The following is an 11837-nucleotide window of genomic DNA, read 5'->3' on the forward strand; positions in this document are numbered from 1 at the left end:
GCCGGAGTTAGCCGGGTATTACAATCTTCCCCCCTTTAAAAACATTCGTCCTCGAATGTAAAAACAAATCTGAAATAGCCCCCAGGGCTATCACCAGTGATACGCTACCAAGTAACCTCCATGCACTATGCCTGTAAACATAGAACCCACTCTGTAAGGGTCAGCATATCATAAGTTAACTTGATTACCATAGAGTCACAGGAATCAAACCTGGTCTTCTCTAATGGCCTCTCAATGGATCACAGGAATCAAACCTGGTCTTTCCTCTGCACTGATCTTGGGTCAAAGGATTTATACCCTGTCTTCCCTCACAGTTATAGTTCACTGGGTTTTCGAAACACAATAGTTATTAAGCCTGGGTTGACTCATTTCTCATGAAAACAGGATACATGTATATATAAAGGATTAACATACACTATAGGCAAAAGCACTCAACTGACTATCTATTACATCTTTTACAAAGGTCTCTTTAATTTACATCATGTCCACACTATAACATTTCACATGCAAAACCATAGCTGATACACTCTGCAACTTCTCACTTCCCAGCTACTCTGAACCTGCAAAACTGGGATTAAGGGAAAGGGATGAGCTTCTAAAGCCCAGTGAGTAGAAACACTGAAAACAGTTTATCAAATACGCTCTGTCATGAAATGCGGCACAACACAAACATTCCACACCTTGGATTAGACATGACCTCAAAACTCCCTCGACGGGCTATTGATGTCGCCTTGGTCCAATCCTCATTATCAGTAAATAATGCAATGCACCATCTTCGTGATTCTAATGCAATCACCCTAATATATATCATAGCATTCATGATGCATGAACTATGCTGAAAACCATTCTATTTCTTTAATAAAAGATTAAGTTTAGTTCTACTCACCTCTGCTCCTTAAGCAGAAACCTGACTGACTCAGCAACTGCTAATCCTGACGACCTCCCTGAACTGTCGGGTCCAATCCTACACAAATGGACTCGAATGAGGTGTCAAACAATGCTATCATAACTCTAACACATCTCTTAAACACCTTCCCAACAACCCCCCTAAAAGATCCTAGAACACTCACACAAAGCATGCAAGAGAAGGCTGGACAGGACACTTTCGGCGGCAGGTTCGGCGGCCGAATGTCCTTTCCAGAGACGAAACTCGCCTACTTTCGGCGGCCGAATCTCCTCTTTCGGCGGCCGAAGCCTTCGGGGGCAAGGTTCGGGGCCAAAACACACTCCAGAGACGAAAGTCTCTACCCTTCGGCGGCACCTTCGGCGGCCGAACCTCCCCTCCAGAGACGAAAGTCCAATCCTTCGGGGCAGGTTTAGGCAGCCGAAACCACCTCCTCAACACCTTCGGCGGCCGAACCTTCCTTCGGCGGCCGAACCTGGGTTCTCCAGTTAGGCAGAACCTAGCTCACCTCATGCACAACTTCCCCCAAACCTCACTCAACATGCATCTCAACACACATAGCAAGCATATACTCAAATATATGCACAAAGGGGTCCAAAACTACCTAAAAACCCCAACAAACAACACCCATAACACATAAACATACTCATGCATAAAAACATCCTTTTACACCTCACCATGCAACTCTACCCTTTCCCTCCATAAAACTTGCTTAAAACACTAGAAAACATAAGGATCAACACTTACCTCTTCTAGAACAAAGGCTGGTGTGATCCTAGCTTCAAAACATGGAGAAACCAAGCTCAAGCTCCACAACTTCCTCTTTTACCCAAAACCTTCAAAACCAAGTGCAAACTCATGAAAAACTTGCAAGATTTGAGATAAACATCATGAAAACATCCAAGGAGAGCATAAACCCCACCTTGACCACAAAGAGAGCTTCCTCCATGGCCGGTCAAAGGGGCTTAAATAGGTGGCCAACCGCCTTTCCTTCGGCTGCCGAAACTGCATGCAAAACCATGCAACGTTCGGCGGCCTAACGTGACGTTTCGGAAGCCGAACCTATAGCAGTTTCGGCGGCCGAACATTACCTTCGGCGGCCGAACCTGCATTTTGCCTCCTTGGTCTTTTCTCTTCAAAACTCATTTCCTTTCCTTTCAAAACCGTAAAACACTTAAAAACATGTTAGAAACCCTTGTAGAAAACTTCAGTTTACCCTTGCCATACCCTTCCAAAACAAATCCGACATCCGAGATTCCACCTAACGGTAGGAATTCCGATGCCGGAGTTAGCCGGGTATTACAATCTTCCCCCCTTTAAAAACATTCGTCCTCGAATGTAAAAACAAATCTGAAATAGCCCCCAGGGCTATCACCAGTGATACGCTACCAAGTAACCTCCATGCACTATGCCTGTAAACATAGAACCCACTCTGTAAGGGTCAGCATATCATAAGTTAACTTGATTACCATAGAGTCACAGGAATCAAACCTGGTCTTCTCTAATGGCCTCTCAATGGATCACAGGAATCAAACCTGGTCTTTCCTCTGCACTGATCTTGGGTCAAAGGATTTATACCCTGTCTTCCCTCACAGTTATAGTTCACTGGGTTTTCGAAACACAATAGTTATTAAGCCTGGGTTGACTCATTTCTCATGAAAACAGGATACATGTATATATAAAGGATTAACATACACTATAGGCAAAAGCACTCAACTGACTATCTATTACATCTTTTACAAAGGTCTCTTTAATTTACATCATGTCCACACTATAACATTTCACATGCAAAACCATAGCTGATACACTCTGCAACTTCTCACTTCCCAGCTACTCTGAACCTGCAAAACTGGGATTAAGGGAAAGGGATGAGCTTCTAAAGCCCAGTGAGTAGAAACACTGAAAACAGTTTATCAAATACGCTCTGTCATGAAATGCGGCACAACACAAACATTCCACACCTTGGATTAGACATGACCTCAAAACTCCCTCGACGGGCTATTGATGTCGCCTTGGTCCAATCCTCATTATCAGTAAATAATGCAATGCACCATCTTCGTGATTCTAATGCAATCACCCTAATATATATCATAGCATTCATGATGCATGAACTATGCTGAAAACCATTCTATTTCTTTAATAAAAGATTAAGTTTAGTTCTACTCACCTCTGCTCCTTAAGCAGAAACCTGACTGACTCAGCAACTGCTAATCCTGACGACCTCCCTGAACTGTCGGGTCCAATCCTACACAAATGGACTCGAATGAGGTGTCAAACAATGCTATCATAACTCTAACACATCTCTTAAACACCTTCCCAACAACCCCCCTAAAAGATCCTAGAACACTCACACAAAGCATGCAAGAGAAGGCTGGACAGGACACTTTCGGCGGCAGGTTCGGCGGCCGAATGTCCTTTCCAGAGACGAAACTCGCCTACTTTCGGCGGCCGAATCTCCTCTTTCGGCGGCCGAAGCCTTCGGGGGCAAGGTTCGGGGCCAAAACACACTCCAGAGACGAAAGTCTCTACCCTTCGGCGGCACCTTCGGCGGCCGAACCTCCCCTCCAGAGACGAAAGTCCAATCCTTCGGGGCAGGTTTAGGCAGCCGAAACCACCTCCTCAACACCTTCGGCGGCCGAACCTTCCTTCGGCGGCCGAACCTGGGTTCTCCAGTTAGGCAGAACCTAGCTCACCTCATGCACAACTTCCCCCAAACCTCACTCAACATGCATCTCAACACACATAGCAAGCATATACTCAAATATATGCACAAAGGGGTCCAAAACTACCTAAAAACCCCAACAAACAACACCCATAACACATAAACATACTCATGCATAAAAAACATCCTTTTACACCTCACCATGCAACTCTACCCTTTCCCTCCATAAAACTTGCTTAAAACACTAGAAAACATAAGGATCAACACTTACCTCTTCTAGAACAAAGGCTGGTGTGATCCTAGCTTCAAAACATGGAGAAACCAAGCTCAAGCTCCACAACTTCCTCTTTTACCCAAAACCTTCAAAACCAAGTGCAAACTCATGAAAAACTTGCAAGATTTGAGATAAACATCATGAAAACATCCAAGGAGAGCATAAACCCCACCTTGACCACAAAGAGAGCTTCCTCCATGGCCGGTCAAAGGGGCTTAAATAGGTGGCCAACCGCCTTTCCTTCGGCTGCCGAAACTGCATGCAAAACCATGCAACGTTCGGCGGCCTAACGTGACGTTTCGGAAGCCGAACCTATAGCAGTTTCGGCGGCCGAACATTACCTTCGGCGGCCGAACCTGCATTTTGCCTCCTTGGTCTTTTCTCTTCAAAACTCATTTCCTTTCCTTTCAAAACCGTAAAACACTTAAAAACATGTTAGAAACCCTTGTAGAAAACTTCAGTTTACCCTTGCCATACCCTTCCAAAACAAATCCGACATCCGAGATTCCACCTAACGGTAGGAATTCCGATGCCGGAGTTAGCCGGGTATTACACTCCCAATCCATAAAACAACCAAAGTATCACCTAATCTTCAACTAGAATTAAAGATTTCAGCCTCTCATGGCTGAAACAAAACTAAAAATAAAAGAAAAGAAGAAAGGTAGAAGAAGAGATGTGAATTTCGTAGGTGTCTCCCAAGGGGAGCTTAAGGGACATGTAGAGGCTCCTTATGTGGCTTTTTATAGTTGAAAAGTGTTGCCCTAGGTCATACTTACTGCCTAAGAGGTATTTTCTGCCCAAGATGTGTCTGAAAAGGAAAGAATCGCGCTTTTCGGCTTCAGAAGGAAGGCTGCGCGAAAATGCACTGCGGAAGGAAGTTGGTGCGCGCGGTTTGGTCTCAGAAAGGGAAGGAGGCGCAGATTATGCTTCCTAAATAAGTTTAGATGCTGATCTTACTTCCTAATTAGTGTAGAGGCTGCCCAAGATGCTGCCCATGTGCAACTTGCTGCCCAAGTTATTGCAGAAAAGGAAGGTGGCGCACAGATGGCTCTCAGAAGAGGAAAGCGTGCAGATTGTTTCTGAATAGGAAGGATGCACGAATTTTGATCTTCAAAGGGGAAGATATGCTTTTCCATACATTCCTTTTTAGGTGGAGCCTCTTTTGAAATTTGAATATTGAATGCAGAAGAGGAAGAGCATCTCTTTGAGATCTTGCTGCCTAAATAGGAAGATATGATTGCTGCATTGTGTGTACATCTTTGAACAAGGAAAGAAAGATCTGCGATTTGAATTTCAAATAATCTTCTGACTGAGCTTTCCATGTTTGCTTTTGCTTCTGCACTTTCCTCATTTGAAAACTTTCCTTTTCTGAAAACATTCCTTATTTGAAAACTTTCCTTTTTTGGCACTTTCCATATTTGGCACTTTTTGGCAGTTTTAAGAGCATTTTCTCCAGATTGTCTCTTTACACCTAATATCTGCAAAACATAATTAAAACCACAAAATTAAGTAGAAAAGATGTAAACAAACATCAAGAATATAATGATAAAATGGACTAAAATATGCTCTATCAAGCTTCTTAATACTCGGCTCGAGTTCGATATGAGTAAAGCTCGAATTCGGCTCGAGCTCGAAAAAATTTTAACGAACCAAGCTTGAGTTCTTCAAAGCTCGGCTCGGCTCGATTCGTTTACACCCCTAGCTAAAGGCCACCTGCTGTTTGGTGGCATAGGTCAGATGGCTAATAAGAGCCAGAAAGCGAGGGTCAAAAGTATCTGGGACTCCCCCAAACATCTTACTGCACAACATCTCGGCCACGAAAGCTAGTATCAACTTAGTGGTCACCTCACCTCGTTCAATAGCTCGTTGTTCAAGGCAGAAGACAAGTGCTCCACCATATTTTTTCCCTTATCAACGAGAGAAGAAGGGGCTGCCTCTGAGGGTTCTGAAGTCTAAGTGTGTTTAACGGCCCTGCTCTCAATGGTAATAATGCCCACAGCTTGAATGGAAGGGACATCCAAGGGAGAAGACTTGGTGCCCTCTTCCAAGCAACTCTCTGCCGACTCGCTAACCACGATAGGCTCCTTAGGAACTTCCTTTGGAGCAGGGGAGCCTTGGAAGAGGTCGGCACTTTAGGAGGGACTGATGTCCTGGAAGTCACTAAAAAAGAGCCCTTTGACACAAGCACCAAAGCCAAAGAAGGTGCAGGGGTAGTAGTAGAGCGACAAACTGATGATGTGGGAGCTGTAGCTTGGAAAACCTCCCTAATCACATCAGCAATAGACTTGTTGGCCTTGAAAGCGATCAAAGTCTCCTTCGTGCTCTTCTTAGACAGAGCGAAGTTCTTAGGAAGTTTGATGGTACCCATTGGCACGTCGAAAGTTGAAAAGGAAATATTAGTTCAGTTAGAGCTTGAAATAACAAAAGAAGAATGTAAAGGAGAAAAAAAAAAAAAACACCAGCTTTCCGACAATCCCATAAGTTAGATATGAATATGAACTTTCTCAACGTCATATTTCTTCATAATAGAGGTCAGTCAGAGAAGGAAAATTTGGTATAATAGAGTTAGCTTAGGAAAGTCATTACAACCCTGAGGAATCTCCTCCCAGAAGAGGTCAATGTCCTAGTTGATTTTCAAGCTCTCCTTCAGCTCGATGACAACAAACTGTTCTGTCTAACCCTTTATAGAATCCTTATATCTAGTGAATATTGACAACTTAACTCGGGAGCCAAAGTAATAGAACCCGTGGTTAGATTTGACCAAATGGAGGAAGGTGCAGAATAACTCGAGGGAAGGGCAAAACCCCAGTACAAGTAGATAGGCTCAAAAAAATACATAAATAGGATAGATTTAGATGATAACATTCAAGGGGTCACTTTGAAGTGATGGAAGACCTCGATAAAAAAAGTGGTAAAGGGAAAAGTAAGACCGAGTTCGTGTTTCTTCACGAAAAAGACCAAGTTACGCCTGTGCTAAGCATCTACAGGCCTTTCGGAGGTGGATTAGGGAGAACTATACATTAGGCAAAGGAGCCCTAATTTTGAAGATGGTGACATCAGAGAAATCATAGGAGAAGTAGTGAGAGAAAGAAGAAGGGGCGATAGAAGGCACCAGACCGACCACCTCTAGAATCCTAATAAAAGCCATGAAAGGAGCAAGACGTACCTCAGATTGGAAAATTAGGGATTACAGAGAAGGAAAAAAGCAAGATAGTAGAAATAGCGTAAGAGATAGAGCAACGAGCGAAAGCAAGAGCACAAATTTGAAATGGGAAAAGGCAAAGAAAGGACATTTTGACAGAAATCTCCTAGAGTCATGCGGTAATAATTGGATCTCGAAATTTACCTCTCATAAATTACAGAATAATTAATGAAGGGTAAAAAAGCACTTGATGACAGCCGGGCTCCAGAAGCCTGGACCTTGGTGAAGCCCATGTTAGAATGATTGGGCTCGGGTTCAATTAGCGCCTAAGACACGACTCTAAATCTTATGAAAGTCCGAGGACTATCTAGACAAGCCGGATTGGGCATAAATATGTTTGTGAGAGTTAAGTTCATTAGCCCACGTGAAACAACAAACCTCATAATATACGAGATCATGTTAAAGTAGCACGGAATTAAATAGTCCCCTAATGAAAGTCCCCTAATGAAAGAAAAGGACGCAATACCTCTATACGTATGATCAGCGCGAATATGACAGGAAAGTACTAGCACAGACCGATGATTATACGTCACTAAAAAACAAAAAAGAAGGGGGGAATAAAAGGATACGCAAGAGAAATAGAAATCAAGTTTAACAAAATACATTCTGAATCTGACCCATTATTGAATTTTAGACATTAAAATGTAATTTTTTTAATTTATTTTTTTCTTTAAAAGTATTTGAGAGGGGGAAAATTAAAAAAAAAAAAATACTTTTTTTCTTTCGAAAATAGAGAGATTATTGGATTTTGATTTGGATTCAAGCCGAACTTCCGATTTGATATAATTTATTAGGTAATTCTATTCTGTATGAAATTTGTAAGAGTTTGATATTCAGCTCCCTCTTTCATCTCTGACATACTTTTGAATGATGTTTCTAATCAGTTGTCCTTATCTTGATTGCATAATCTAGAATCTAAGATTAGACTATCAAATTCCAAGTACAAAACACTATTTTACCAGCTTGATTCTTTATATTTATATAAAGAGATAAGAGTCTCAAATCTTCACATCCAAATGCTCAAGGCTCGTCACTTCTCTCCTCTTTCTCTGTTTCTTCACCTTCAACTTTCTTGTACACAAAACCTTTAGCAACCCATATATAAACACACAAATTTAAAGCACTCATTACTGCCAACACCCAGTAGAAGTAATCAAGATGGGCACGATTCAGATTATCTTCAAGCCAAACACTTCCATACTTGGAGGTAATAGCCTGCACTGCAGATATAGCAGCAGTATTTATGAAGCTCCCAATTCCTAGTATACTTAGATATGCAGCTGCTCCCATGCTTCTCATGGCTTCCGGCATTTGATCATAGAACAGTTCTTGTAACCCAACCACTGTAAACAAATCTGCTAGTCCACTCAACATGTATTGCGGGAGCAACCACCACACGGACATTGGTACTATTGCTTTTGGGTTGTCCATAAGGCCATGGTCTCTTGCAGTGCTGACTCTTTTAGCCTCTACTAGAGCTGACACTGCCATTTGAAGAATGGAGAGGAACAAGCCAATGCCGATTCTTTGAAGCATGGTTATCCCAGAAGGGTGTCCTGTAATTTTTCTGGCCATGGGGACGAAAACTCGGTCGTAAAGCGGGACAGCTACGAGGATGGTGATGCCTATGAGGGATTGAAGCGATGCTGGAGGAAACTGGAAGTTTGGTCCGATTGATCTGATCATTGTGCTGCCTTGCTTGGTGAAAAATGTGTGGGTTTGAACTACAACGGCTGTGAACATCAAGCAACTTAGCCAAATGGGGATAAGGCGAAGGACTAACTTCACTTCTTCCACTTGGTTTAGGGTGCAGAGCCTCCATGGATTTCTGGTATTGCTTGAGGCATCCATGTTGTCAATTATCATTGCCTTGTCCAATAACCTGTGACCCATTATTTTAATTTCAATTAGAAATGATTAATCAGGCACCTTAATTATTAGAGATTCCTAATTTTGACTTAATCATAAAGTAATAATTATTTATTTTATAGTGGAGATGGATCCTCCACTATAAAACAAAAAAAACCATTCAATTTCAACATTTAACTTTGCAAGTGAAAATATAAAAAATAACCTTATATTTCTAATACACCTCATAAAGGAAACAAATGTTGACTAAAGCTGAAGGGTGAATAAGCAAAAGTGCACTTTCCTTTTATAAATAGGGAAAAACAATATTTAAATTAGGAATATTTACTTTTAGAAACTTTTTATATTTCTAAAAATAAATAACAAAATTAGAATTTGTGAGGGCACAAATCAATTTGGGTAGAGTACAATTATATGAAATGGATGATGATAATATGCAATAATGTCTCAGCTCATCTGTGTGTGCACATGCTATGTTTCACTTCCTATTTTTACAGTAACTCAATTCAATATTCAACACAAATCAAATTTTGTAAAAAATTTGTTTTCGCATGTCACACAATATCACTATTTTTTTTTTATTCAGCTCAATTTTTCATAGTATAAAATTTTATAATGCTCCAAAAAGAAGTAAATCTTGATTAATAAGAAATGAGATTCTTAGTCTTATAATTGAAGATGCCACATTAAATTTTTCATATTAATGAATTAAATTTCATTTTCACAGATAAGGCAAGTTTACAAAGACGCAGGATCTGGTTGTCTTAAAGGTCAAGACCTGTATTGTCTTTTACTTGCAGTCAAAGAATGTGGGAGCCCAAGTACTGTTTATCTTGATATGAACCCAACGAATCCCATTAACCCCTTGTGCCTAATTTCAACATAGGCATTGAGGATAAGAGCTGACATATGATCCCAACACTAAAAACAACTTTGCCTTTTAGAATTGACCCATACCTGAATTGTTCAGTGCGGGCCAATGTCCGAGCCCTAGGTTGACCCACGACCTCGAGGTCAGCCCCATCTTTATCATCATCTTCATAACAAATACCCCATCCCTCCAGCGTCTCATTCACGCGCCGCTTCCTTGCTGCCGCTATCAGCACTTGCACCAGTGCTGTGTATGGGCTCCCAACAGGTGCCTCTTTCCTGTATTTCTTCATTCCTGCCAAGAATATAACCAACGCCACTGCTACTGCTCCTGCCAATATCCCAAATCCTTCTGTCCATCCAACGTTATCCTATTTAGACAGTACGTTAGAGCAGCATTATTCAATTAGTGCCGTATAAATTGCGCTTATTGTGTATCCACTCCATAGAATTCAAAATCGAATGGATATAAGATATTGAAAGCATCTTTAAAATTTAATTTTTTGATGGGTGAAACTCTTTATTTTAGATATTGAAAAATAAATGTAATTAGAAAGAGAAAAGTTTAAGAATTTGGAGACCTGGACGTAAATGACCAACAAGACTGCTGAGGTAGCACTAACAACTATGGCCAAGTACCACCAGTTGAAGAATGAGCTCTTAGCAGATTTCTCCTCCGGCTTCTGCTCATCGAACTGATCTGCCGCGAAGGTCTGTACACATGGCTTATGTCCACCTTCACCAATAGCTAGTACATAAAGAGCAAGAAAGAACACCGATTTACGGTGATTCATAGGGATTACTGAGACTGTTAAAGTCAGCAGAACCAAGCCCTGTGTGACGCAATTTCAGCAAAATAAGCTATGGTGTTGGAAGTATCTAAAGATATATACAATTACTTTTTTAAAAAATAACATAGAAAGGTAGTGTAGTTTTACTGTGAGATATATCATTGTGGATAGAAGAATGGTCTTGAACCGGCCAAGAAAGGAATCGGCTAGAAATGCTCCGACTATAGGGAAGATGGAGGAGACGCCAATCCAGGTGTTGATGTTCTTTGCTGCATCGGCTGTGGACTCATGGAGATCGTTTGTGAGATATGTTATGAGGTTTCCAGACAAACCATAGAAGGCAAATCTCTCTGCCACCTCCACAACTGCAAATAAGAAGTTCAAAAGAAAAAATGTTTGATGAATTCAAGAAAATAAAAGTTGATAAAAGAAGGTGATAAGAAGAGGGGCTTACAGATAATGAAAATGGCAGAAGTCCAGGCACCCTTGAAGGATTTTGTCGGGGCAGCGGAGACTTTTGCGGTGTGTTCATGGGCATGTTGAGTTATGATAGGAGAAACGGTACTACGATCCATGGAGATTTGGGTGGAAGTGTTTGGATGTGGTGGAAGGAGAGGGTGATGAAGGGTGCTGGACATCTTCTCTTCTTATACGTGAGATGGAGCAGAAAAGATTCGGTGCTGGCTGCTGGTGGTGGCCCATATGCTCATTTATTCATTTATTTATTCTTGTCATTTGAGGGAGTGGGACATGCAAAATCAACTCATAGCTCAAAACTTACTCAAAATGCCGATGAAAGTGATGCATACGGGTCCGACCGTTAAATCAAATCGATGGAATTAGTTAGATACCAAAAATTAATATATCAATTAAAAAACACATAATTTAGTTTTTCAAGTATTAGGAAAAATAAAATGTCAACGTTTGCAAGATTAATATAAATGTGATAAACACTAGTATGGTTAGTTTTCCTTCATTTTAAGGCAAAAAATAAATAAGCAAAGCAAATTGTTATCTCTTATTTTGTAATTTATTAATTATATTTAAATTTTATGTTTTCGATAAGTTTGATAGTTTTATAATATATAAAAAATAATAATTATTGAGATCGTGATATATGTATGCGTGATTTAAAAGAGATAAGTTAACTTTATCATTAAATTTGACTAAGCCGAAAAAATACAAACTTATAAAGAATTGAAGATCTGACTATTAATATTTTGAATCTTATCTATATTTGGAATGAGCAAGGTGATCTCTTTAGT

The 11837-nt window shown here is 40.7% G+C and overlaps 1 protein-coding gene across 1 annotated transcript; it reads right to left on the reverse strand.

The window, feature by feature from the left end:
- Positions 1-7850: 7850 nt before the first annotated feature.
- Positions 7851-11205, reverse strand: LOC110626134 (protein NRT1/ PTR FAMILY 5.4). Its single transcript, XM_021771891.2, has 5 exons — positions 11027-11205; positions 10720-10937; positions 10363-10614; positions 9869-10152; positions 7851-8924 (listed from the first exon to the last, which is right to left on the reverse strand). Exons 1-5 carry the CDS (start codon positions 11145-11147, stop codon positions 8063-8065), a joined length of 1737 nt encoding a protein of 578 aa, XP_021627583.2. The 5' UTR covers positions 11148-11205; the 3' UTR covers positions 7851-8062.
- Positions 11206-11837: the final 632 nt, after the last annotated feature.

This window comes from Manihot esculenta, chromosome 11 (genome assembly GCF_001659605.2).
Source record: "Manihot esculenta cultivar AM560-2 chromosome 11, M.esculenta_v8, whole genome shotgun sequence".
In the NCBI taxonomy this organism is placed as follows: domain Eukaryota; kingdom Viridiplantae; phylum Streptophyta; class Magnoliopsida; order Malpighiales; family Euphorbiaceae; genus Manihot; species Manihot esculenta.

Excerpts from the sequence above, each read along its gene's own strand:
- LOC110626134 (XM_021771891.2), bottom strand. The coding sequence starts at position 11,147 with ATGGATCGTAGTACCGTTTCTCCTATCATAACTCAACATGCCCATGAA. Across the intron at positions 10,938-11,026 it reads TTCTGCCATTTTCATTATCT|TTGTGGAGGTGGCAGAGAGA; the intron begins GTAAGCCCCTCT and ends TCTTATTTGCAG. Across the intron at positions 10,153-10,362 it reads TGTTGGTCATTTACGTCCAG|GATAACGTTGGATGGACAGA; the intron begins GTCTCCAAATTC and ends CTGTCTAAATAG.